The sequence below is a fragment of the Tenrec ecaudatus genome, chromosome 12 (genome assembly GCF_050624435.1).
Source record: "Tenrec ecaudatus isolate mTenEca1 chromosome 12, mTenEca1.hap1, whole genome shotgun sequence".
Lineage (NCBI taxonomy): Eukaryota > Metazoa > Chordata > Mammalia > Afrosoricida > Tenrecidae > Tenrec > Tenrec ecaudatus.
This window is the reverse complement of record NC_134541.1, coordinates 34,130,542-34,153,201: the sequence shown is the minus strand read 5'-3', so window position 1 is coordinate 34,153,201 and position 22,660 is coordinate 34,130,542. Positions and strand designations below refer to the sequence as shown.

The window sequence follows — 22,660 nt, the reverse complement described above, 5'->3', positions numbered from 1 at the left end:
GGGAGGGGTCCTTTGGTTTCAGTGTCTGGCTACTGGCTGGGTCCCTCCAAAGGGTCTCTTCCCTGCGCTGGCTCTGACTGATCACCACCTGTGCACATCCCAGGGTGGGGCGCAAATACACGGGCACATACCAGTGTCTGGACCATGTGTGGCCTCTGCAGCCGCAGGCTCTTGACGGTCTGGAAGACATCCAGAATCCCCTCCGCTTTCACCCGCTCCAGGACGGTGCTCAGGGCACAGAAGGTCCCCGTCCTTCCTGCGCCCGCACTGTAACAGAGCAGACACACGTTCTACACCTGTGCCCAGGCCCGTGATCCAGACAGGAGGCTACAGCAGCTTCTCTGCGCCCTGTGGACCAAAAAGGCCCAATTCACCTGCTAAGGGACGTCTGTGAGGACACACACACACACACACACACACACACACACACCCCTGGCCAGTGTGCGCACACACACACACGCATGCGTGCCAGGTCACGCTGACCTGCTGCTCATTTGGGTGACAGTGCCAGTTCTTCCTTTCCAAGCAAACCCCGGCACTCGCACGGGTGGGTGTCTGCTCGTTTTTGTCCTAAATCCCAGAAACCCAGGCATGGACCTTGACACTACCCATACTCTACAGTGCCATCAGCAGATACCGAATATGCAGAATGGGAGGAGAGTGAGGAGAGGGCTGAGGTGGCCAGTACAATTATGGGACAGGTGAGGTGGACTGGGGCAATGGTGGAGGGCGGGCGGAACATGTAGACTCTGGTGTAGCTGAAAGTATCCTGTGAAAAACACATAGTGCGATGGATGGTCACTATAACAAGCACTGGCAAGTACCGCTGGGCTCAGCCTGTTGGGGTCACAGTACCCCACAGTGCAGCTGCGGTAAACCATGTGGGGAGCCCAATGGGCACGATACCAGAGGAGCTGCTGACTCAGCCGGACACAGACGGCTCACTATGCCCCAGAGAAACAGGGTGGGGGAGTTAGAGGGGCATGTGGGACAAGCGTTTCTGTTTTGACAGTCAGAAAGAGAAAGTGGACCATGATGCTGTATGACCGTGATGCCATGTCCCTGAGGAGACAAGAGGGGATCTCCATGGAGGGTGGAGTGATGAACGGGCTCGCGGTGGCCCTCCAGGTTCCCACCTCCTGGCATTCGCGAGCCCTCCCACTGACTGTGACCGACTTCTAACCAGGGAGCAGGGCAAGGGTGGTGGTGTGCGCACTATGGCCTGGATGGGACAGTAATGCTTGTCTTGAGAGGCTGAATTGAAGCAGCAACCACGGTGGGCAAGTCCACGTGACAAGAACTCAACCCACAGAGGCCCTCGGTCCAGCAGCCTGTGAAGAGTGAGCGCTGCCAACAACCATGTGGGGTTTACAGAGAGAGAGAGAGCAAGCATGAGAAACTGGGTGTAAGGCAGTAGTTCTCCGACTGGCCAGGGAATGTTTCCACGTATAACTAGTTAAGATGGAGCATCTTTTTCATGTCTGCTGTCTATTTGCATTAGTTGGTGCCCTTTGGCATCATTTCTGTTCTTGGAAACATGTTTTCACAGACTTCTTTCTGGGTAGTTTGTACACTGGCATACGTCAAAATCACAGAAAGGTCCACAAGGCCAAACAGCGAAGTGGTTCCTTCCTGTCCCGCTTCTTGGCCTCTCTCTTCCCCTCCTGGGCACAACCAATGTCTCCACGCCCTGTCCTGGGTGTCCTTCCAGGGACAGCATCACGACAGGGACAGCAGCCGCATTGAGCCCGGCAGCTCCGGAGCACGAGGCCGTCACAATGCCATCGCTTACGGAGTGCACGTTCAGATCCTTCTGAAGCGTTTACTGTAAGGAGGAATGGTTCAGTCGAGCAACGACTTCATTCTGGGCATGTGCATGCACAGACTAAACGCTCTTCTGCTCTCTCTTCAAATCCAACGTCTAGAAAATTTAAAATAGTCTTTTTCCTTTTGAAGAATTTAACTTCTTGTAAAATGCAGTCTCAAACAACAAGGCTCACACAAAATCGGCCCTCGTCTTCCTCCTCACCCTGAAACACGTGCTTACTGTCTTCCGTCGTTCTGTTGGTGAGATCAACCACCAGCTCAGACCTGGAGAATCTGACTTCTCTTGTTCAACTTCCATGCCTTTAGTCCTGTCCATTGTCCACAATACCCCCCCGCTCTCTTCCTGTGCTTCCTTGGGAGGCCAGGCTCTTACCCCGAGTCATCTCCTGGCTCCCTCATGCACCAGGTGCCAAGTTCAAGTTCCAATGCTCTCCCTCAGTCCTCCGACGGCTCACTACGAGCCGACATCCACCCTTGTCCTACTTTCCTCACCCGCCCTCCCTGTCTCTCCTTATACTGGGCCCTGTGACATATGTGCATGGCCTGGTGTGTGCATGCTGTCTGTATGTGTCTGCTCCCGAGGGTACCTGCAGTGCACCGTGATGGGGTGGTTCCCTGACTGCTGTTGCTGCTTCTGCACGGCCGCGATGATGCTGATCATGCCCTTGCCATCGCTGGGGATGCCCACTTCAGGCCAGCCGTGGAAGTGGAACTGCCGGATCTGCCGGTTCTTGTTCTCCTGCAGAAAAGGGGGTTCAGGGAGGCAGCGGCACCCCTGGGCCTGCCTGCGGGAGGTGCCCTACTCACCACCCATCTTACCCTGGTATTAGTGACCAGGAGGTCTCGGACAGTGTAGCTCTCACACTCCTCCTCCTTCTTCAGCTCCACTGTGATGTCTCCATAGGACACCAGGCCATCAGATGGCCAGTACTGCGCACACTTCTCCTGGAGGGCAGAGGGGACGATGTGGGCTAGAGGCGGGTGGTCCCTGGAGCAGCCTTCCTGCTGGCCTCTTACAGCTACCTGTTGGGTGTATTTCTGCCCCCAGGTTGTGAAAACGAGGGGGATCAGCGTATTACTCAATACCATGCTCATGAACGCTGCAGCCACACCAGGATATCTGTATTTAACAACTTAGTCCTACAGCCAGCTCTTCTTTGCCATGGCAACAGTGAGGAACCCCACCCCTGTCGCACCCCCACCGCACAGCTGTGGTCAAGAGTCCCTGACAGCTGAGCAGGGCAGCAAGAGTGGCTCTTTTGGCTCCAATTGCTTTGGTTTTGGTTGCCCACTTGGGTGCTGCCAGAGTTTATAGCTGCTTACACTTCAGGCAGACATCCAGCAAGAACCTACGACCTGACCACTCAGCCCTGTTTACGGGACCCTTCTATCCCTCTTAGCTGTGCGCCACTTGCCTCTGCAGTGGTGCCTTCAAATGGCCAGTACCTCACACTTCTGTCCTTGCTAGAGGCAGGAAATGGATCATGGTCTGCCTTTGCCTCTTCAGTGTGAGCTCCCGGGGGCAGGGGCTGCTTCATTTCATCTTGGCATTGCCAGCAGCGCACAGTGCTCGGCATAAGACGGGCTGCAGTAAGCAGCTGGTCAATGAACGTGCTACCGGTTTGTGCAACGGGCCAGGCTACAGATAACGTAACAGTGGAAGTCTCTACTTCTCCAGTAGAGCATTGTTGGATGAGATCAAAATGAAGACCTCACTTTTACACAGAGGCGAAAATGCAAAAAATGTAAGCAACTCTTGAGCTTCATAAATGTAATCGTTCAGTAACCCCTTTGTAAGTGACAATGAGCTCGTTTTGAGATAACGGGCGGATCAAGGAAAGGGCACAGACCAGTGTGCCCCGTCTGGGCCTTGGGGATGTCTTGGCCACCTGCACGAGGATGCATGTCGCCCGTGCACAGGGCTGTGTTTCCATTTCGTGCTACAAAGTCAGCATCCTGAGGACATCTTGGGGCCTCTGGCAGGAAGTCCCCCCCCCCTGTTTGAAAATATTGGACACGGGGGGGGAGGGGGGGGCGGGGGAGACGACGGTGAGTGTTTGCTCCCGAGGTTCCCTCCCAGCACTGCTACGCCTCCCGGGCGCAAGAGCCCCAGAGGGAGGGAGTGAGCAATCCCCTCAGAGCAGTGCTTCTCCGCCTTCCTCGTGCCGCGACCCTCTCATGCAGCTCCTCGTGTGGGGGGACCCCCCAACCATAACATTATTCTCGCGGCTACTTTTATCACTGTCATTGTGCTACTGTTATGAATCAGGCGAACCTGTGAAAGGGTCATTCGACCCCCAAGGGGGTTGTGACCCACAAGTTGAGAACCGCTGCCTTAGAGGAAGGGTTGGGGTCTTCAGGCATGCACACGCTGAGGGGAAATGAAATCCTACTGTCCCACCTAAATAACTTGTAGATAGTCTGACGTCATCAAAGAAGAGGGGCAGCCTGGAAGAAGGGCTCCTGGCTGTGCACAGGGAGCGGGGAGCGCTGACTGTTCTGAAGCTGCTCTAGGGAGAGGGAAGAACTTGCAAGTGGAGGTCACTGGGGCTCCTGACTGACGTGGTCCCAGTGGAGCCAAGCCTGGAAAGAACCAGGGAGCAGAACACGAGACAAGAAAAAGCCAGGTCTTTCCAAGAGTTTTCCTAGAAATTGGAGAGTGTAAGGAAGGGGATGTGGAGGAGGAAACACTTTTGTCTCTTAAAGATGGGACATGCAAACTGCCCAGGCTGGTGAGACTAAGAGAAAAATGAGGGACCTGCTGAAGGAGGGAGGAGATATTAATTGCAGCAGTAACCTCCTTGAGAAGGCCCGGTGACCAGTTGGACCGAGATACAGGGACTTACTGAGAAAAGATGTGAGTGGGTCAGCTGCCTAGGGGCGGGATGACAGGAAAGGTCTTATCCAGTTTCCTGGAGGAGGGCAGGTAACGAGCAAAGCGGTGAGTGTGTTGGAGATAGGCAAGAGGGGTTGTGTAAGGAAAGAGGAGTACTTTCCAAGTGGGACAGCAAACTGTCCAGGTAACTGCTGGCCTGCCTGCTGGCAAGAACTACCCACTTTAGCTCTGTGGTCACGAATGCCATGCAAGACCTATCGGCACACTTGCAAGTAAGTCCCCACCCACCGACTGCCCCAGAAATGTATCAGAATCAGGCAGGTGTTTGGATTTAACAGGGTAGAGAGCTGACCATGGAAGGAAGGTGCCATTGAAGTAGAGTAGCGTGTGAGGGAGTCCTGGCCATCAGCCAAGGTCCCACTTGGCCTGGCTCTGCAGCCCCATCTCCCTGGCTCGCCAGAGAGAGGTTGTATTCGGGAAAAACAAAGTTAAGAGGGTGTGAACTCTTGGGGCCAACAGGAAGCTCAGGTCACAGTGCTTCCCCAGTGCTGGGAGACGTGACTGACTATTCAGACACCAGGGGCTGGGTGATACTGCCGGCAAATGGCTCTTTGGCCAGTTGGAGTCAGAGAAAAAGTCCAGACCTACCTGCTGGTCCCTCCATCCGCCACCTCACCACGCTGCCTGTTTCCCACCAGCTGGGGCCTGTTGGGACTCACCTGGCCTCTCTCCTCCAGTTCGGTGAGCATCACGATGGAGCAGGATTTCCACTCCCAGATCATCCGCCAGAAGTCCTCAATGGTGTGGAGCAGAGGGCCCTGGCTGGCGATGTAGGAGTCCTTCTGCCGGTAGCCCTACACAGATGAGGCCAGCGGCAGGGACAAGGTGGTTTATTCCGGGAGGGCTTAGTGGAGCAGACAGGCCTGTCTGGGAGTCAGGGAGACAGGCCACTGGGAAGGGATGGGGGCTGCTTAGGGGCAGCATTCCCTCTAGCCACGGCCACAGCACTGTTGACAACTAGGCCCCTTTCACCAGGAGCACAGCTCAGCGGCCGACGGGGGTGGGGGAGCAGTGGGTGCAACTAGGATGCTGTGGGCATGGTTGGGGAAGCAGAAGCCAGCTCTGCCAGCAGGAATCACCCTGGCGCATGCCCTCTCTATGCAGCCTGGTGGCTGGGCTATCACCTCAGGGCCAAGCCCTGAGCAGGTAGGTGAAGGTGGGGCAGCTGAATCTCCCCGAGGGGGTGATGGGGGAACTCAGGGGACACACCCACCACTTACATCAATGAAAGATGCGTTCACGTAGTCCGTGTTCTCCTCACCCCTCTTTACTGGGATGATCACTCGGTTGAATTCATCTGCAGGAGGACAGCAGATTGTGGGCCCGACCCTACGGGGCTCCTCTCCCATACCTGTGCCTCCCCACCTGGACCCTCAGCACATCATGTTCCAGTCAAGAAGACTAAACCCACGGTCTTTAAGCTCTTTACTTCCAGAACTCAAGAAAGAACTGGGAGCGACCAGCGGCAATGTCATACTTCTAGTCTGGAAAAGGGGGAGGCGTGGCAGGGGGTGGGGCTTTGGGTCTCACATGGAATGATCTGCAGAACCCGGTTCTTCTTCATGTTGGCCGGGAGGTTTCCCGTCCGCATCTTGTCGTTCTGGATTTTGATCGAGGTTAACTTCTGGATCGGGAAGGAGAAGAGAAGCAGGGCTGCTCCGGGACCAGCACTGGACAAGATCGTGCCTGCGCTGGGAGCCCATCTCCAGGCCACACAGCCCCACATTGCTCCTCTCACCAGAGCCCTGCTCTCTGTCCCCTCAGGCTCTTTTCAGAACGTTCTTCTCCTGCCTCTGAGCTCAGCGAACAAGCCAAGAGAGTGTTTGGAAACTCTGCTTTCCTGCCTTCTTCGGACCTTTCTCATCTCTCCTGGCCTGAGCTTTATGCTCCTGAGCCAGGCGTCCCAGCACAGGAGGAGAGAGAGTCTGCCCTGCCTCCCTCCTGCCGACTCTTTAAGAAAGCTTCTTCAAACGCCCACTCTCCCGAGTGGAGGTGCTACTCCGAGTACAGCTCACAAAGCAGCAATACCTTCACTGAGTTAGAAATGCAGTCTCCACGCCCACTGAGCCAGAGCCTCCATTTCGACAGGATCCCAAGGTCATCTGGGTGCACACTAGTTTGAGAAGGACTGCACTAGAGAAAGCTCTCTCCCCTCAACCCAGAAGACCTTTGTTCAGGGAGCACTCCTGTGGAGGACAATGTGGCCCACTCCTTAGATACACGAATAAGAGTGGGGGAAGAGCAACCTGTTGGCCAATCCTGCCCTACTGCTTGTCAATGACGCTTTATTGGGACGCTCTTGTACGGGTGCCTGTAGGCTACAACGACAGCTTTGAGACCTTTGGACCAACAAAATCTAACCATCTGGCCCTTTGTACAGAAGGCTTGTCGGATGCCTGGCATGACGGGCAAGAAACACCATACATGTGACCAGGCAGCAAGGTCTCAGGACCAACAAACCAAACCCCTCTCCTCTCCAGTCAACAGCCACTGTGCCATCCGGGCTCCCTGGTTTTTAACTCGCTGCTGGACACTACAATCACCCAGCCAAAGGCTTCAATAAATGCCATTGCCTTTGTTGTTTGGAGGGTGAGTCAGAGACTCTTGCTTAGCCAGCCTGCCCCTGAAGGGGCACCACCAGTGGAGGTAAAGGCCCCAGGAGCCCAGCGTCCCTGGATCACAGGGATCCCTCCATCTGAAAACAGTGCTGTGGCTCTGGACCTGACCCCAAACCGCTGCCACCCAGTTGGTTGTGGCTAAGCACCCCTAGGACCTAGCCCCCTCGCGTTTCCAGCTGTCACCGTGATCAGAGCAGACTGGTGGGCTCTCGTCTATGGACACACCTCCTGGTTGGCAGCAGTGCCTGCTACACCGTGCCACCAGGGCTCTTGGTCCGGCTCCTCCTCACCTTAAACTCCTCCTCTAAGCCGTTGTTGCTGGTCCCGGGGATTTTGTTGTAAATTTTCTGCAGGTGGGTTTCCAGGGAGGTCACTTCCAGTTCTGTGTCTCCGTAGAGATAATGTTCCAGCAGGGCTTGGTATATGAAGACGTACTGCATCTGGAATGGGGATAAGGCCCCCGTCACGCCCACTCTGAGCCCCACTTCCCTTCGATTCTAGCAGAGAAACAAGGACTTGGTCCTGTCTCATTCAGTGCAGCACAGGGGCAGTGCGTGACCTCCTCAGGGAGTGGTTAGCTTGGGAGAGGGGTCCCTGCTGGCAGGTGGGGTGGTCGTGGGGTGGCGGGGGAAGCCTGGAGAACAGGACAAAGCCCACTCCCGCTCACACAGCAGGGGCAGATCCACTACTCAGCAGGGTGGTCAGAAGCAGGAAGGCCACGGCCCTCTGGCTCTGCCTCCTGCTCCCTGCAGCTCCTGGACAGGGCCATGCAGGCTCCCGCTGCTGCCTGGCCTGCCTCTTTCTACAGGAACTGTGCTTTGCCTGTACGGTCTAGTGACAAGGAGGCCTGGTTTCCCAACCCCCCAGGCATGAAGCCACACCACCTCAATGTCTGCTTGTTTCATGAGCTACATAATGTATAGGGGCCCATCAGCACATCCATGAGGACCACGCACAGTAAGTAACGCGTGGGGCGGCAGATGTCTTGGGCCTGGGATCCCCCACCCTCACCTCACCCGCACACCACTCACATCCGTCTGCACCATCTGGCACCGCTGCGCTCGGATCCGGCTCACAAAGCCATACACGTCCACCTTTCGCTCTGTGTGCATCATGTCCAGCATGGCATCAATGACGACAAAGGTACCCGTACGCCCGACACCCGCGCTGCAGCCAGAGAGCAGGGGTTAGCGGGGTGGCCAGCTGGCTGGTCGGGTCCACAGGGTGGCGACAGCTCAATGGGGGCTCGTTCTTCAGGACTCCCAATACTGGTTCTGAATGGGGCAAAGCTGGGCCTCAAGCCCACTGTGTCCTGAGCTCTGCACCTTTGGGTTTCGAGAACCAGGACCTGCGATGCTCAGACCCAGGCTTGGAGAGCCACACACCCTCACCCACTTAAGCACCTCTCCACCCAGCACGAGAACTTGACCAGTCTCCAGCTACTTCCCTGGGGCCCCAACAGCTCAACTCTGTGGAAGCCTTCCACAGCCAGGCGCCCTGTGCTATCCCCCTGCTCTGGCTGTGGGGCAGAATGTGGTCTCAGTAGGGAGCAGAAGGGCAGGCCTCACTGACCTGCAGTGGACCACGATGGCCCCTGCATACTGAGGGTTACAGGTCTTCACCTTCTTGAGAAACTTGAGCATGCCGATTGGGGTGAAAGGCACCCCAAAGTCTGGCCAGCTGGTAAAGTGGAATTGAGTGATGAGGCGCTGTGGCTTTCTGTTGGTCACGTCACCCACCTGCAAGGGGGGAAGGAGAGCCTGTGTTGGGCCTGATGCCCTGGGGTGGGCAGCATGGGGGGCGTGGAGGGGGGAGGTGAGGACCAGTGACAAGGAAGAAGGGAGAGTGATGATACCCCACCTTGTACCTAAAGCACTTATATGGGTAAGACCATTCCCAGGAGTCTTTGGGTTGCGGGGGCTGGGCTACTGCTATGCGTCTCAGCCTACAGGATGGCAGAGTGAGACTCAAGCAAAGTGTGCAATGGCCTGGCGGAGGCCCCAGAACTAGTAAGTGGTAGGCTCAGAACACGGGTCTTCTGACTCAGAGCACCACACTGCCCTGCAGGGTCACTCTGGAGGGCCAGGGGCAGCGTCCACCAAGTCTGATGTTTGGAGTAAGAACGGAGGTAAGTCAAGTGCTCCGAGAGAACACCACCCGGTGCTCCTTTTCCACGTGACCTGGTTCCCATCTCAGATGACCCGATTCTATCTCAACAGGGACTTTGTTCCCAGTCAGGAAAATGCTACAAACAAGTGCCCATGGAGCCCGAATGTCTGGTTTCAAAATCCAAACACATCATACGGCCAGCAGTTCCCCAGCGTCCTCACTGAGAAGGTGGGACCCAGCCTGCTCCCTGAAGGAGAACCAAGAGAGGAGGTGGGAGACAGTACCTGCTGGATGCAGAACTTCCGGACTGTGTAGTCTACCAGGACGGTCACATCCTCTACCGACACGCGGATATTCCCATAGGTCCAGCAGCCTTGGTCTGGCCAGTACTGGGCACACTTACACTGGAAAGAAATAGGCATCCCCTGACCTCCGACCTCCTGCCCCAGCAGAGGCCAAGGGACTGAAAGACCACAAAAGCCCAGACTGGGGTCCTCAGAAAGCCCCCCGTCTCGTCTCTCACCTCACTCAGCTGCACATTGGTTTAGGCTGCTTAGCCTTTTCTCGGCTTTCACCCCCCGTTTACCACCCTCTCTCCTTGGACACACAGCCCCACACTTCCTCCTTCCCATTCCCACCCCTCAGTGCTGGCCTTTTACCTACAATGTCTGGTCTATCAGGTCATGCTCTTGCGGCAAGCCTGACTGCAATCCTGGATCCAAGAGGAGCCACAGGGTGGGACTGTGAGCAGGGGGCTCACTGTAAACCAGCTGCAGCAGGCCCAAGGCCCAAGGCCTTCCCCACTGCCTAGGCTCTGGCCTAGACAGCTCTCAACAGTCAAGAGGTCTGCTGGAAACGAAAACCCAGATCTGGTTCTCTCTCTCTCTCAGGCACTGTGGGGCTGCTGACCAGCACACTTTAACCCCCTGCCACCCACCCGTGTGGGGATCAAGGTGCCTCAAGGGTCCGTTTTGAATGGGAAATCCTCTCTTAGGACTGTGGCCCAGTGATGGAGACAGCCAGGCCATGCTTGAACTTGGCAGCCACAGATAGAAAAGGCCCAGTCAGAAGGCTGCCCAGACTTGGGCCACGGCCTCAGATGTTCCAGCACCCTGCAGGACCTCGTTCACCCCGCTCTCTCTTCAATTTAGGATATAGCACAGGCCTCAGTGGACAGGACTGGACAAGAGGAAAAGAAAGGACCACAGAAGTCAGGGGAAAAAAACCTCTTGTCTCCTTGACTGATGGTCCAAGTGTTTTCCTCCATGCTGCTCTGGAATACAGTCAGCTGTTTGGCTAGGAGGCCAGGATGCCCTTGGCACACTTCCGAGGTGGTCCCAGGCTCCCATGCCCCAGGAAAGGCCGGTAGGCACATTAGCCTGGGTTTTGTGTGGCTGGATCACGGACCCGGCAGTACCGAAGGCTAGACAGACCCCACTCCATCTCAGAGCACCAGTGCTGCGGTCCTCTGTGGGTCGAATCTTTCCACGCACCTCTTTCCGCTCCTTCAGATTGGTCACCATGACGATGGTGGCTGTGTTTTGTTCCCAGATCATCCTCCAGAAGTCATTAACTGTTTCTTCTTTTGGTCCTAACGTAGCCAGTAGAAAACACGAGAGAAAGCTGAGAACACGACCCCAGGGAAGAAAGATGCTGGGAAGCTGGGAACATTCACTGCTGGCTTTCTGAAGTCAGTGCCCAGGACTCCAGCCAACCCATCTAGCCGTGCTCCCATTGCCCATTAACTTTGCAATGTGTCTCCACCACGTTTGTGCCAACCACTTCTCTTGTGGGGGGCGAGGGACTGCCAAAATATACACACAGCGTGAACACGGTCTCCCAAGGGAATTCTAGTGCTAGCTGAGGGCTAGAAGCCTTGTTTGCTCATTGAATTTCTACACGATGGGCAGACAGTGAGCCCAGGGTTCGATGGCTCATTTAACCCTTCCCACCACACCTGAAGGCAACTGTCAGCAGCTCTAGAGGTTGGGGGCTTACTTAGGTTGAAATACAAAGCCCGGTTTGACAAGTAGAACCAGACGTGGTAATAAGCATGATTACAGAGAAGCTGGAGGTCAAGGGACTTGTACCACAAGGAGAGCAGACAAGGTTTGCTTCTGAGCTCAGTACACAATGTGTTTGTTTAGCTGAGCTGGAGCGGAAGCACAGTAGGAAATGAGGGGACGCTCCAGAGAAGAAAGGGCATGTAAACATGCCCTGGAAACCAGGAAGGTGTTGGGCACTCGGAGTGAGGAGCACGGGCATGACGATGGACACTGGGAGACAGATGAGCAAAGGCAAGCTGGAATCTGATGAGAAGGGCTGGGCCTGAAAGGGGAGCGGACCTTCCGTGGCAAGAAGGCTTTCGCAGCAATGGCTAAGGACGGACCAGGGCTGGAAGAGCTGAGCGCTGCGAGGGTATGAATGGAACTGGAGCAAGAACAGAGAGGGTATTGCCTAAATAGAACTCTCAAGGCTTGGCATTTATTTTAGCTAAGAAAGTAGAAACAAGCTCAAGATGACTAACACTTTCCACCTAATGCTAGGGTGAATGGCACCAGTGCTAGCCGAAACAGGAAGAGAAGGTGTTCAGAATTAGACACGGTGAGCGTAAGGGGCAGCGGGGCATCCGGGTAGTGGTGCCTAGAAATAAGACATACTCTAAGAGGAGGGCTGAAGAAGATGCCAAGGCTAAGACTTCTGCTTCTGGGCATGATGGCGTGACAGGAATTGGACTCACCATTACTGCCTGAAACAACAAAAAAACTGGACCCAACAACTGAAATCACAGTTTTCAAGACACGAGATGGTAGGCAGTACAGGAGAGTGGCCCCTGAGAGGGAAACAAGGAGGGTGAGTGCTATCCTGATCCCAGGTGACGGTCTGAGGAGCACTTTTCGGCCATGGTACAAGGACAGAGCACACAGGTGTAGCCTGACCATCTCCCTTGGTTGAGGAGACAGCTGTGTGTCCAGGGAGACCTAGGTGGCTAAGCTGGCAAGGTAGGGTAACTGCATAAAGAGAGTGCTGTAGAAATTGGCAGGGAGTTCCCTTTGAAACTCTAATACCGACTACAACTTGTCTACAACGAAGCTGCCTGAGACCCGAGAGGGAAGGAGGGAGGAAAAGATGGGGGGTGTAGAAGAGGAGGGAGATAGACAGACAGGCAGACACACCACTACCACCACCACCTCCACCATCACCAGAGGAACAATCTGTAGACTTCACAGAAGGCTGGGGATAGTTTGTTTGCTCAGCAGTCACAGTAGAAAAACCCTGTAACCCACGAGGCACCACGCCGAATACTCAGTGGAGTAAAATGAACTCTAGATTAAAGAGCGCTCACATCGCACCTAACCAACCTCACAAAGCAGCCCTCAAAAGGATCCAATGGCTCCAAATTCCTGCATCCTGGCACAGAAAAGAAAGTGAGCAGAGTTCTATGGAGCTGTGGGGCTCTTCCAAAAGGTCTACCAGACACGTAATTGGAGTTCCACAGAGAGAAGAGATTGAGCAGGAAAAAAAACCCAAAACTGAAGAGTCTGTAGCGGAAATCCCCTCAAATTTGGCAAATGATGTATATGGACACTACCAAAAACCATAGAGATAACCTTAAAGCAGACAGAGAAAACCAATACAGAACATGGAAGAACAAGGATTCTAATGATTGCAGAATGAGAGAGAGAGAGAGAGGAGATTGTTGAGTTCTCATCAGGGGAGAGCACCCGTAAAGGGAAAGGAGTGGCCCTGTGGAATTCAATATTCAGTGAAGATATTCTTTAGGAACGAACACAAAGTAACAGCATTTGAAATAAAAATGAAGAGAACCTGAATGATGAGAAATGTGGGAAGAAGTAGTTCTCAGAAGGAAGGGCAGCAACAGAGGGGAGTTCAGAACCTCACAGCGATGACAGCCTCCCCACAGTCAGCACACAGCCACACCCCTCCTTTCTTGCAGGTTCTACTATAGCTGTAGTGCAGGCGCAGACCCCAGTATAAGGGCAGGAGAAGGGAGAGATGGACCTATATTATCGTAAGGGTCTTGTGAAGTGATGCAGCCTTAAGACAAACATGAACAGAAGATCAAGGAAGTCTGAGTATTTTAGGAAGACTGTAACAAAAAGAGAGTCAAAGTTAACATTAAATAGGAAATTTGAAGCTATAGAGAGTCAAGAAAATTAAAAAAGGAAATAAAATTATACGAACTATTTGGAGCCCTGGTAACCCATTTGACGGTGGTCAGTGTTTGCAGCCCCCCAGGAGCTCTGCGGGCAACACCCTCATGGTCTGTTCCCCAGGTCCCATCCCAGGAAACCTTTTGGGCCAGTGCTACTCTTATATCACAGAGTGGATATGAGTTGAACTTGACTGGATGGCATATAACAATATATCAGATATGCCCATCCATTGCTGACCTGGAAACAAGAATGGGCATTAGGAGTAGGTGGTAGCTAATCCAGGTCTTAGAAGGTGGACCTGAACTGACAAACTGAGTTGGCTATGACCTGTCCCCTACCAGCTAAGCTCTACAAAGGCAGGGGCCATATCTTGCTTTATCCCCTATGCATCTCTATCATCTGGGCCAGTCAGTGCCTGGCCTAGGTGGTCAATACATAAAAACAGTGAAGGATATGTTTGCAAGGATCCCAAGGGTGGAGGCACTAGGGACGAGCCCCAGGGAGAATTGTGCGGAGCATGGATGAGACCAGTACGAAGCCTCTCTTCGGAGGCTTCCCAGAGCGTCTCTCTACAAACAGCAGGGGACTGGAAGACTAGGAACTGAGGTAGGAGAAGAACCAGACAGGCCCAATGAGATGATGCCTTTCTGGAGACTGACATCAAATCTGAACTCTGAGCAGCCTGGTTAGAACTTAGGGCTGCCAATTAGCTTCAAGGGCAGAAGGTCTTATCCCAAAAGGTCTTCTTTTATAGAATCCCTGGATACTAAGTCATCATTTTCTCTTGTAAACATGGAAGGCATATCATATTTCTTTCAGGAAGTAATACATACAGAGACGTTACTGCATTCTGATTGGTCTACTGAACATTTGGAAGAAAAAAACCCAAACCCCAAAGGGCCTATGGCTGTACCCACAAATACAAAGCAGTCATTTCTTTACCTTGTGCAGCAATGAACTTGTTCTTTTCTTGGTAGCCCTGGGAAAGGAGGAGAGGAATAGAAAACGTGACCACCACAGACAAGTAGGAATGAAATTCTGCAGTTTGACTCCCCACCAGTTAACAAAACTTCCTTTGTGAAAGCTACAGGCCATTAACGAGTTTCCATCCTAGAAATTCCCATGAGAGGAGCTTTGGAGAGCGGGAAGCAATAGTACAAAACCCAAATGGACTAGGTGGTCGTCTCAAAATGAATTCTCCCCGAACACTGTGTGACAGCATTAAATACCACCTTCTAGGTCCGGTCATCCCACTAAGGCTTTATCATCAACCGACAATGCAGGTTTTAATACTGATGGCTAACAACCTTCCAAGGCAAAGCCCCTGTGGGAGGTCCAAGGACGAAGGTAGGCCCGCACAAGGAAGGAAGCGGGCTCCTGAGGATGCTTTGCCCAGGGCACTGTGTGACAGCAGGGGTCCTTCTCCAGTACGGCTAGAGGGCCAAGAAGCTCTGAGGAAACGAACTGGCAGTAACTCCCGTTCTCACTCTTGATGGCTTCAGTGGTATCTTTTCCCGACCTCAATGTTGAAATGTGGAGTTCACTAAACGAGTGAGAAGTCACTGGACTGAAGGGCTGCGGGTCATCTTGCGCCCCTCACAGGCAGCAGTGCGGTAGACAAGGCAGGCAGCTTCAGGGTGGGACACCATGCCACACTAAGGTGACAGTAAGAAGTCCAGGCAGTGAGCCAGTGGCCAGGATCTGAGAGTCACTTCCTACTCCAGCTTAAAGAAGGGAAGGGAGCGTTGCGTCTTCATGCAGAAGGAGAGTGCTTTGTCCTCCCTGCCCCCAGAGATGGACACAGTCAGCGAGTGACAGGGAATCTGCTCAAATTCTTAATGGGAAGAGGAATCTAGGTTTCAATAATTGTGATAATTAAGGATGGAAAATGAGAAAGTCCTAATTTCAGGTGAATTTTGCGTCCAGTTAAAAGCAGAGCAGTTGAGTGGGGTAAGCACACGGCTGCTTCAAACCCCCTGGGTCATCCTTGGTTACGCTCACGAGGATGATTAAACGTGGCTCTGCGGTTTCGGAAACATTTTTGGACACTGAGAGCTGAGCGCTAGTTGGCTGTAGGACCAGCTATATTCCGACCAGTCATAAGGGACAGGGTCATCTTGTGGCCATGAGACACCACCAAGAGGGTGACTTTAAGTAGAATGATGGAAGAACCCCTTTTTTGTTTTAAAACACCCCTCTAAGTTTTGGTGATTTTGTTGTTGGTGTTCAGATTGTACACAGTAACTGCCACCGTGTCTAAGGTGCGATTCAGAGGCACTGGTGCTATGTCTAAGCTGCACAACCGCTCTCGGCTCCTTTTCAGAGTTCCCCCTCCCTTCCTCCCTCCCTCGTCAACGCGGACTCAGTGCCTCTCGGCTTCCTAGCTAACCTCTCACCACCGCCATGCAACTCCAACGCAGGCAGATAGCTCCTAAAAGAACACAAGGCGCCGGGCAGGCCATTTTGACTAGTTAACCTAAACGGTTTATTAACTGGTTTTTAGATGACTTTAGGGGAAATTTCTGGTTTAAGATTTAAGGATGATCCCAAGGCAATAGAACTTTAGGGGTTCATCTGGTCTCCATGGCCCCAGAAGGCTCAGAGTTCATGAGAATTTAAAATGCTGTCCTGCATTTCCACCCTGTTGGGTCAGCAGGGCTCTCCTGCGGAATCGTTGATCCAAATGCTCAGTACTGGTAGTGGGCACCATCCAGTTCTTTTGGTCTTCGGCAGAGGTGGCTGTTGTGGAGGCAATCACTCACATTCCCTATCTTCACCCTACTCCCGATTCTCTGTCATCAGCTGCGTTCTTAATGAGGTCAGTGAGCCATGGAGTTAGCCAACCCGAGAACGGGCCGAACCTACCTTCGCATTCCAGGAGATGAACAGATGCTCTCATTTAGATAACTTTTTCTGGAGAACTCTTTTCCTTGCAGCTGGAAGCACGCTACCTGGCACTGCTGTCCTCGTTCACACAGCATTAACGTCAGCCGATTCCTTCCTACGTTCCTTCATCCTAAACCTTCAGGTAAGTCCTAGAAACCCTGGGCTCCCTCTATGCTGTGTCCACCACCTCGGTCATTTCTCAAAGCAGGCTCCTCTAACTACAAACATGCGGTCATCACTGCTGGGAAAGCCAGCCCTCTCCCTCCAGGAAGAGACTGACTACTCGTTCAGACAGCCTTTCTATGTTTCAAACCCTACCTGCACATCTTCCATCTTTCTCCTCTCTCAGCCCGGCTGTGCTTTCTTTTGAGCACCACGCATTTCCTGGTGTCTTAGTTCACCCTGCATCACTTCCTTCCTCTAGTGACCTGTAGCCCTTGGCTGACTACTGGAAACAGCAAGTGACTTTTCTCAGACCCCTCTGTTTCTGATTAAGGAGCCCTGTGGCACTGTTTGGCAAGCACTGAATTACGACCTACAAGGCCAGTGGTTCAAACCCAGCAGCCACCCCTCAGGGGAAAGACGAGGCTGTCTGCTCCAATAAAGAGGAACAGCCTTGGAAACCCTACAGAGAGGCGTTGTTAAGTCGGAATCCTTGGTGGTAGTGGTCTGGGTTTTTGGTTAGTCAGGTTAGCACATGTTCGGTACACACGGCCAATCCCAGGCTCAGCTGGATGCTGGAAAGTTCAACAGCGGAGGCACCCGTCTGTTGATAATGTCCCTCGGTGCAGCCAGACAGGCCTTTGTTTTCCTCTTCCAGGACAACTTGTTTATTTAATTTCAGAAGCTAGTCTAAACCTTCACTACTTTCGTTCTTAGTTATAGGAATAAATTCAATAAAGAATTTGCTAATTCTTACAAAAAATATAAACCTAATTATGATGGGAAACCTTGGGAAGATGGCACGATAAACCCAAGAATTGATTTGAAAGGATTTGATTATCGCTTTTAAAAAAGGGTTTCTGGGGGGAAATCGGGAAGGACAAATCACTCTCTTAATCTGCACCTGTGAAGAAGCCAGTAGCTGGTAACCAATGGTCACTCAAGGAAACAATGAGAAAACCTGGAGTCCCTTACATTGATGAATGAAGCATTGATATAATCAGAGTCCGGAACCCCTTCAACAGGTGTCAGGTGTACTCTAGAGTGGTCATCTAGGAAAAACACAACACCAACAATTAATATTTTGGTGAAGTCCAATACACTCCCTCCCTGTTCCTGATACACCCAGGCCACTCAACACATCTGTGCCTAGACACAAACACAGGACAACGCTATTCATAACCCCGAGAGCTTGGAAACCCCTCCAGTACCATTAGGTGGTTAAGGGCGTCAAAATAAATCCACAACACGGAATACTAAGCAGTTTAAAACAGAAAAGATGGAGAAGGTGGGAAGAAGAGGGGAGGAAGGGGGAAACCAATTGTGATTGGTACATAACCAATCACCATACGTAACTGTACTACCACCTCACCCCCTACCCCCCACCACTCCACAGGGCGATGAACAACAGAAACCATGGTGAAGGGAGACAGCGGTCGGTGTAGATATAAAAATAATAATAATTTATCATTTATAAGGGGCCACGAGGGTGGGCGGGAGGAGCTGACATCAAGGGCTCAATAGAAAACGATGATGGCAGCATATGTAAAATGTGCTTGATGCGACTGACCTATGGATTGTTACAAGAGCCGAAAGAGTCCTCAATAAAATGTTAGATAAAATAAAACCAGAAAAGAGTGCTTCTGTTTTTTAAAATGAATTTCAAATATATATGAAGTGACAACAGTCAGAGTGCATGTGTAAAGTATACCAATTATGTTTTTTTAAATCATTTTATTGGGGTTTCATACGACTCTTATCACAATCCATGCATCCATTGTGTCAAGCACATCTGTACATTTGTTGCCATCATCATTCTCACAACATTGGCTTTCTACTTGAGCCCTTGGTATCAGCTCCTCATTCCCCTGCCAACCACCCTCCTCATGAATGCTTGATAATTTATAAATTATTTTGTCATGTCTTGCACAATCCGACGTCTCCCTTCCCCCCCTTTTCTGTTGTCCATCCCCAGGGAGGGGCTTATATGTAGATCCTTATAATCGGTTCCCCTTTCCACCCCACCTTCCCGCCACCCTCCTGGTATCAACACTCTCAGCACTGGTCCTGAAGGGTTCATCTGTCCTGGATTCCCAATTATGTTTTTAAAATAAAAATGCACACACACATCTACTCATTCATATAAAGGTAAGAAGACACACCTTTACATTCAGCTAGTGCAGTGGGATCTCATCTGTTTTGTTCTCATACTCCATCAATAAAAAATGGAGCAGGTACCTCTCATGCATGCACGTCTCACTGATAAATTACTCACAAGGACCAATGTATTGTACTTCCAAAAATACCCCATTTTTGGAAAGGCTTAATTAAAAACACAAATACAAGTTCACACGTTTTCCTCTCACATCCCACTGACCTATGCACCCCTCACTCATTGCCCCCAACACACACGTGCGAGTCGATTTGACTCTCAGGTAACTAAATGAGCAGCGGCTGATTCTGGGGAGGAAGAGGAGATGCTGAAGAAAACCCTGTGTTGGAACTTCCGTGCACTGAGCATTTCTAAAAGCACACAGCACCAACAATAACTCCTCCTTGACAGGTCCGAATGGAACTGCTCTCGCGTGCTTCTAGAAACATCAGAAGTCCTGTCAGCCAGCCCAACTGACTCTGGGCTCACCTGGGCTCTCTTCCCAATCGGAGCAGTACACGCAATCCATCCTCGTTAGCAACCCTCCCCTGACCAGTGGCAGTAAGCTTTCGATCCTCCGACAGCTGTCTACCTGCGTCCCTTCAGGTGACTTCCCAGGAAGCCCTACACACACTCACAAGGCAAGATGTTTACATAGCGGTTCTTTTCCTTGTTTTCCTCCTTGGAGGCCGCCTCACAGGAGGCCTGGACAGGACAAGCAGGAAGAGCCTGGGAGGAGAGAAGGCAACATTCAGTAACAGGGAGAGACACAAAACTCTGACCAGTCAGCAAGTTCTACCTCTCCTACGGGGAGCGGGGACAACATGGGCCAGGTGACGACACAATACAGTGTGACACAGAAGCGCACCTGACCCCTAACCAGCCTGACAAGCTCCCCAGCTGAACACCCAAACTCCCAGAGTGACGATGTCCGCTGGCTACGCCAAGCACAGCGTGCTCTTCACATGATCCCTGTGTGGTTGGGGTCCAGTTACAATGCCGGCCCACTGCGCACCGCCCTGGCAAGTAGGGGTGGGGCCACGGCTGAAGGAGTGGGCCGTGCATCCCCAGGCTAACCACCCTGTGAAGATGAGGCCCGTCTCAGGAGATGTACACGGAGGGGTCCGATGGCCAGCTGAGTGAAGTGCCCTCTTCAGGGCCGACAAGGGGGAGGTACTCCAGCATGTGGCAGAGAAGCAAGTGGTGATGGGAGGCCTCACAGAGATGCAGCAGTTAGGAAGCGCAGGAAGTGGGTGGAGTGAGGTTGAATCTGGAGCAAATGCAATTAGGTAGGGCCCAGACGGGGGTGGGGCGGGGGGGGGGATAAAAGCGCTGAAGGGTTTGATGTCAGAAAGACGGCAAATCCCCTCAACTCTCCAGGACCAAGTTTGCTCATCTGTAAAACGAGGAATAATAATATCCTGTCTGGTACGCAAATGAACATTCTAGAATTTTTTATGAGTCTCGAAAGCTCAATTCTACGGTTTTTCATCATTTCCTCTTAGATGTTGTTTTTTTAAAACATGCAAAAAGAAAACTAGCTTGAAACTCCAAATGAGACTAGCTTTCTGATGCACTACTTAGGAATGTTTTATGGCCCTTAAAAATATTCCTATCCTTTGACCTAGCATTTCTACTTCTGAGACTCTATCCCAGAGAGCTAGAGATGGCTGTGCTCTAAGTGTTCACTGTCGCTCAAAGCTAAAGCCCGTGAGGGCACAGTCGGGTGGGGCTGCCTGAAGCACACAGCTCACTTAGGCCTTCCACAAATACACCTGGCGTACCTCCCAGGCACCTGTCTGGGCACTAGATAGAGCGCCTACAGTGGTGAGGCAAGCACAGCTTCCCCTTCGTGGACAATGGAAGCTTATGGGTTAAATTCACACAGTAAGCAAGCACATAGATACATAGCGACACACCATGGAGATGCACTGCTAGTACAGAATGCTATGAGAAAAAAATGACCTGAACAAGACCAAATGCAGATTAAGGGCAAGTCTATGAGGGCGGCTCAGTGTGGAGAACAGACTCCCAGGCACAGGGACCCTTGGACTTGTGTGGGGAACGGGAAGGAGCGGGGCAGTGAGAAGAGGGCACGTGGGCAGAAGCGGGAGAGAGGCGGCCGGCAAGGTCAGCTCACACACTGCCATGTAGGTCGGCCATGTGGAACATGGAAAATGGCAGTGGAGATAGGAGGAAATAAATGCGTGGATCGCAGAGAGAAAATGCGAGGGATGAAGAATGATTCTCAGGTTCTTGCTTTGATATAAAAAAATTTACAGGAAATATCATTCCAAAGGGAACTGATTTTGTCCCAGTGGGAGTAAGAGGTTAAAGAAGGGGGCAAACATCTGCTGGCAACCAGCATGGCAGTGAGCGGCAGGAGAAATCACCGAGGGAAAGGTCCTCAGGTAGAGGACTCACGGCCCATCTGCCCTGGCGGTTCTGCAGCTCCGACTCCCTGCTGTCAAGCGTACCGGGAGAAGAGCGCCTCCTGGGCTGGACGCTGGCACATGGAAGACAGACCACCTGCCTCATTCACCCGGTTTGCCATCTCTTCCACACAGGCTAGGTTTCCACAGGATCCCTCCCTTGTGCAGGGCAGGCTGTGCTGAGAGCGCTTTCCAGGCTCTTGGGCCCAGGCCAGCAAGGCCCCTTCTCCTGTGCACCTGCGGTCTGGAGCAGAGCAGTAGCGGCAACTGTACTCTCGAGCAGTCTCCAGCACAGCAGGACCGAGCACCGCCTTAAGGCTACCAGCATTCAGAGCGCCTGGGCGTCCTGCTAGGCAGAGGCTTCTAGAGCACGGGTCCTCAACCTTCCTAATGCCTCGACCCTCTCATGCAGGTCCTCAGGTGGTGGTGACCCCAACCATAACATTATTTTTGTTGCTACTTCATCACTGTCATTTTGCTACTGTGATGAATCAGGCGATCCCTGTGAAAGGGTTGCTCGACCCCCCCCCCCAGAGGGGTCACGACCCACAGGTTGAGAACTGCTGTTCTAGAGACAAAGTTACAAAAAAGCAGGCGGCATGAACAAGGGAAAAGGAGAAGTTTTTCGCTGTGCTAACAGAGAAGGCTCCGACTGAGGCGCCTCAGTCAGCCAGGATGAAAATCGGGGGTAGCCTTAGTCCTATCTTTGGTTTCCATTCTGAAAAAGGCAGCCCAGAGCTGGCAGAGTAGGGCACCACGATGCCACAGCCTTTAGGAACGCTAGGTGGCACCAAAGACCACGCCATTCCCCGTTGGAGGCAAGGCTAAGGATTGTTTTTCAAAACATGTTTCTTTTCTAATTTGTTTTTATTTCTGAAAGACATTTTAAAAATTCACCTCTATGTCCACTACCCAATGAACTTAGTTCTCCTTGGGTTCTTTATCACTTGGAAGATTGTGTTTCTTACTACCTTGCTTGCTTGATTTGTATCCTGTACATTTTCTGTCCTCCAGCAATCTATTGCTATGGCTCAGCCTGTTACACAATGTTCTCGAGTCCTGCAGGTGGTTGTGCTGTCAGCTTCGTTCACTGCACTTGGTAGTATTTTTTTCTCTATGCTACTGCCGGGGGCTGTCAGGTCAGTTCTGACCCACAGCGACCTGTGAAGCAGGCTGCTACGCCTTCCTGCCACCGTGCCGCTGGGTCGGCTCAGAATGCCAACTCTGTAGTTAGCAGCGGAGGGCTTCACCAGCGTGCACCAGGAGCAATGAGCAGTCCTGCTGGGTACGCCCCTTTGTGTGGCAAAGTTTTAGGCAAGATTATCTTTCTACTTACCAGATGAGGCCAAATCATTTTTAAACTAGTTGTACTAATTTATACTCCCACCAGCAAAGCCAAC

General features: G+C 52.3%; 1 protein-coding gene across 3 annotated transcripts in view; it reads right to left on the bottom strand.

The window, feature by feature from the left end:
- Positions 1-22,660, bottom strand: part of PTPRA (protein tyrosine phosphatase receptor type A) — a 144,217-nt gene that overhangs the window by 1,121 nt on the left and 120,436 nt on the right. For all 3 annotated transcript variants that reach the window (XM_075563909.1, XM_075563907.1, XM_075563908.1), the window contains 14 exons: positions 19,467-19,557; positions 17,652-17,728; positions 14,571-14,607; positions 10,944-11,041; positions 9,735-9,854; positions 8,914-9,080; positions 8,373-8,508; positions 7,632-7,781; positions 6,254-6,347; positions 5,944-6,020; positions 5,383-5,517; positions 2,647-2,772; positions 2,415-2,566; positions 132-267 (listed from right to left, as the gene is read on the bottom strand). In XM_075563909.1, coding sequence (XP_075420024.1) covers positions 132-267; positions 2,415-2,566; positions 2,647-2,772; positions 5,383-5,517; positions 5,944-6,020; positions 6,254-6,347; positions 7,632-7,781; positions 8,373-8,508; positions 8,914-9,080; positions 9,735-9,854; positions 10,944-11,041; positions 14,571-14,607; positions 17,652-17,728; positions 19,467-19,557 — 1,596 coding nt within the window. The remainder of the gene's footprint in view (positions 1-131; positions 268-2,414; positions 2,567-2,646; positions 2,773-5,382; positions 5,518-5,943; positions 6,021-6,253; positions 6,348-7,631; positions 7,782-8,372; positions 8,509-8,913; positions 9,081-9,734; positions 9,855-10,943; positions 11,042-14,570; positions 14,608-17,651; positions 17,729-19,466; positions 19,558-22,660) is intronic.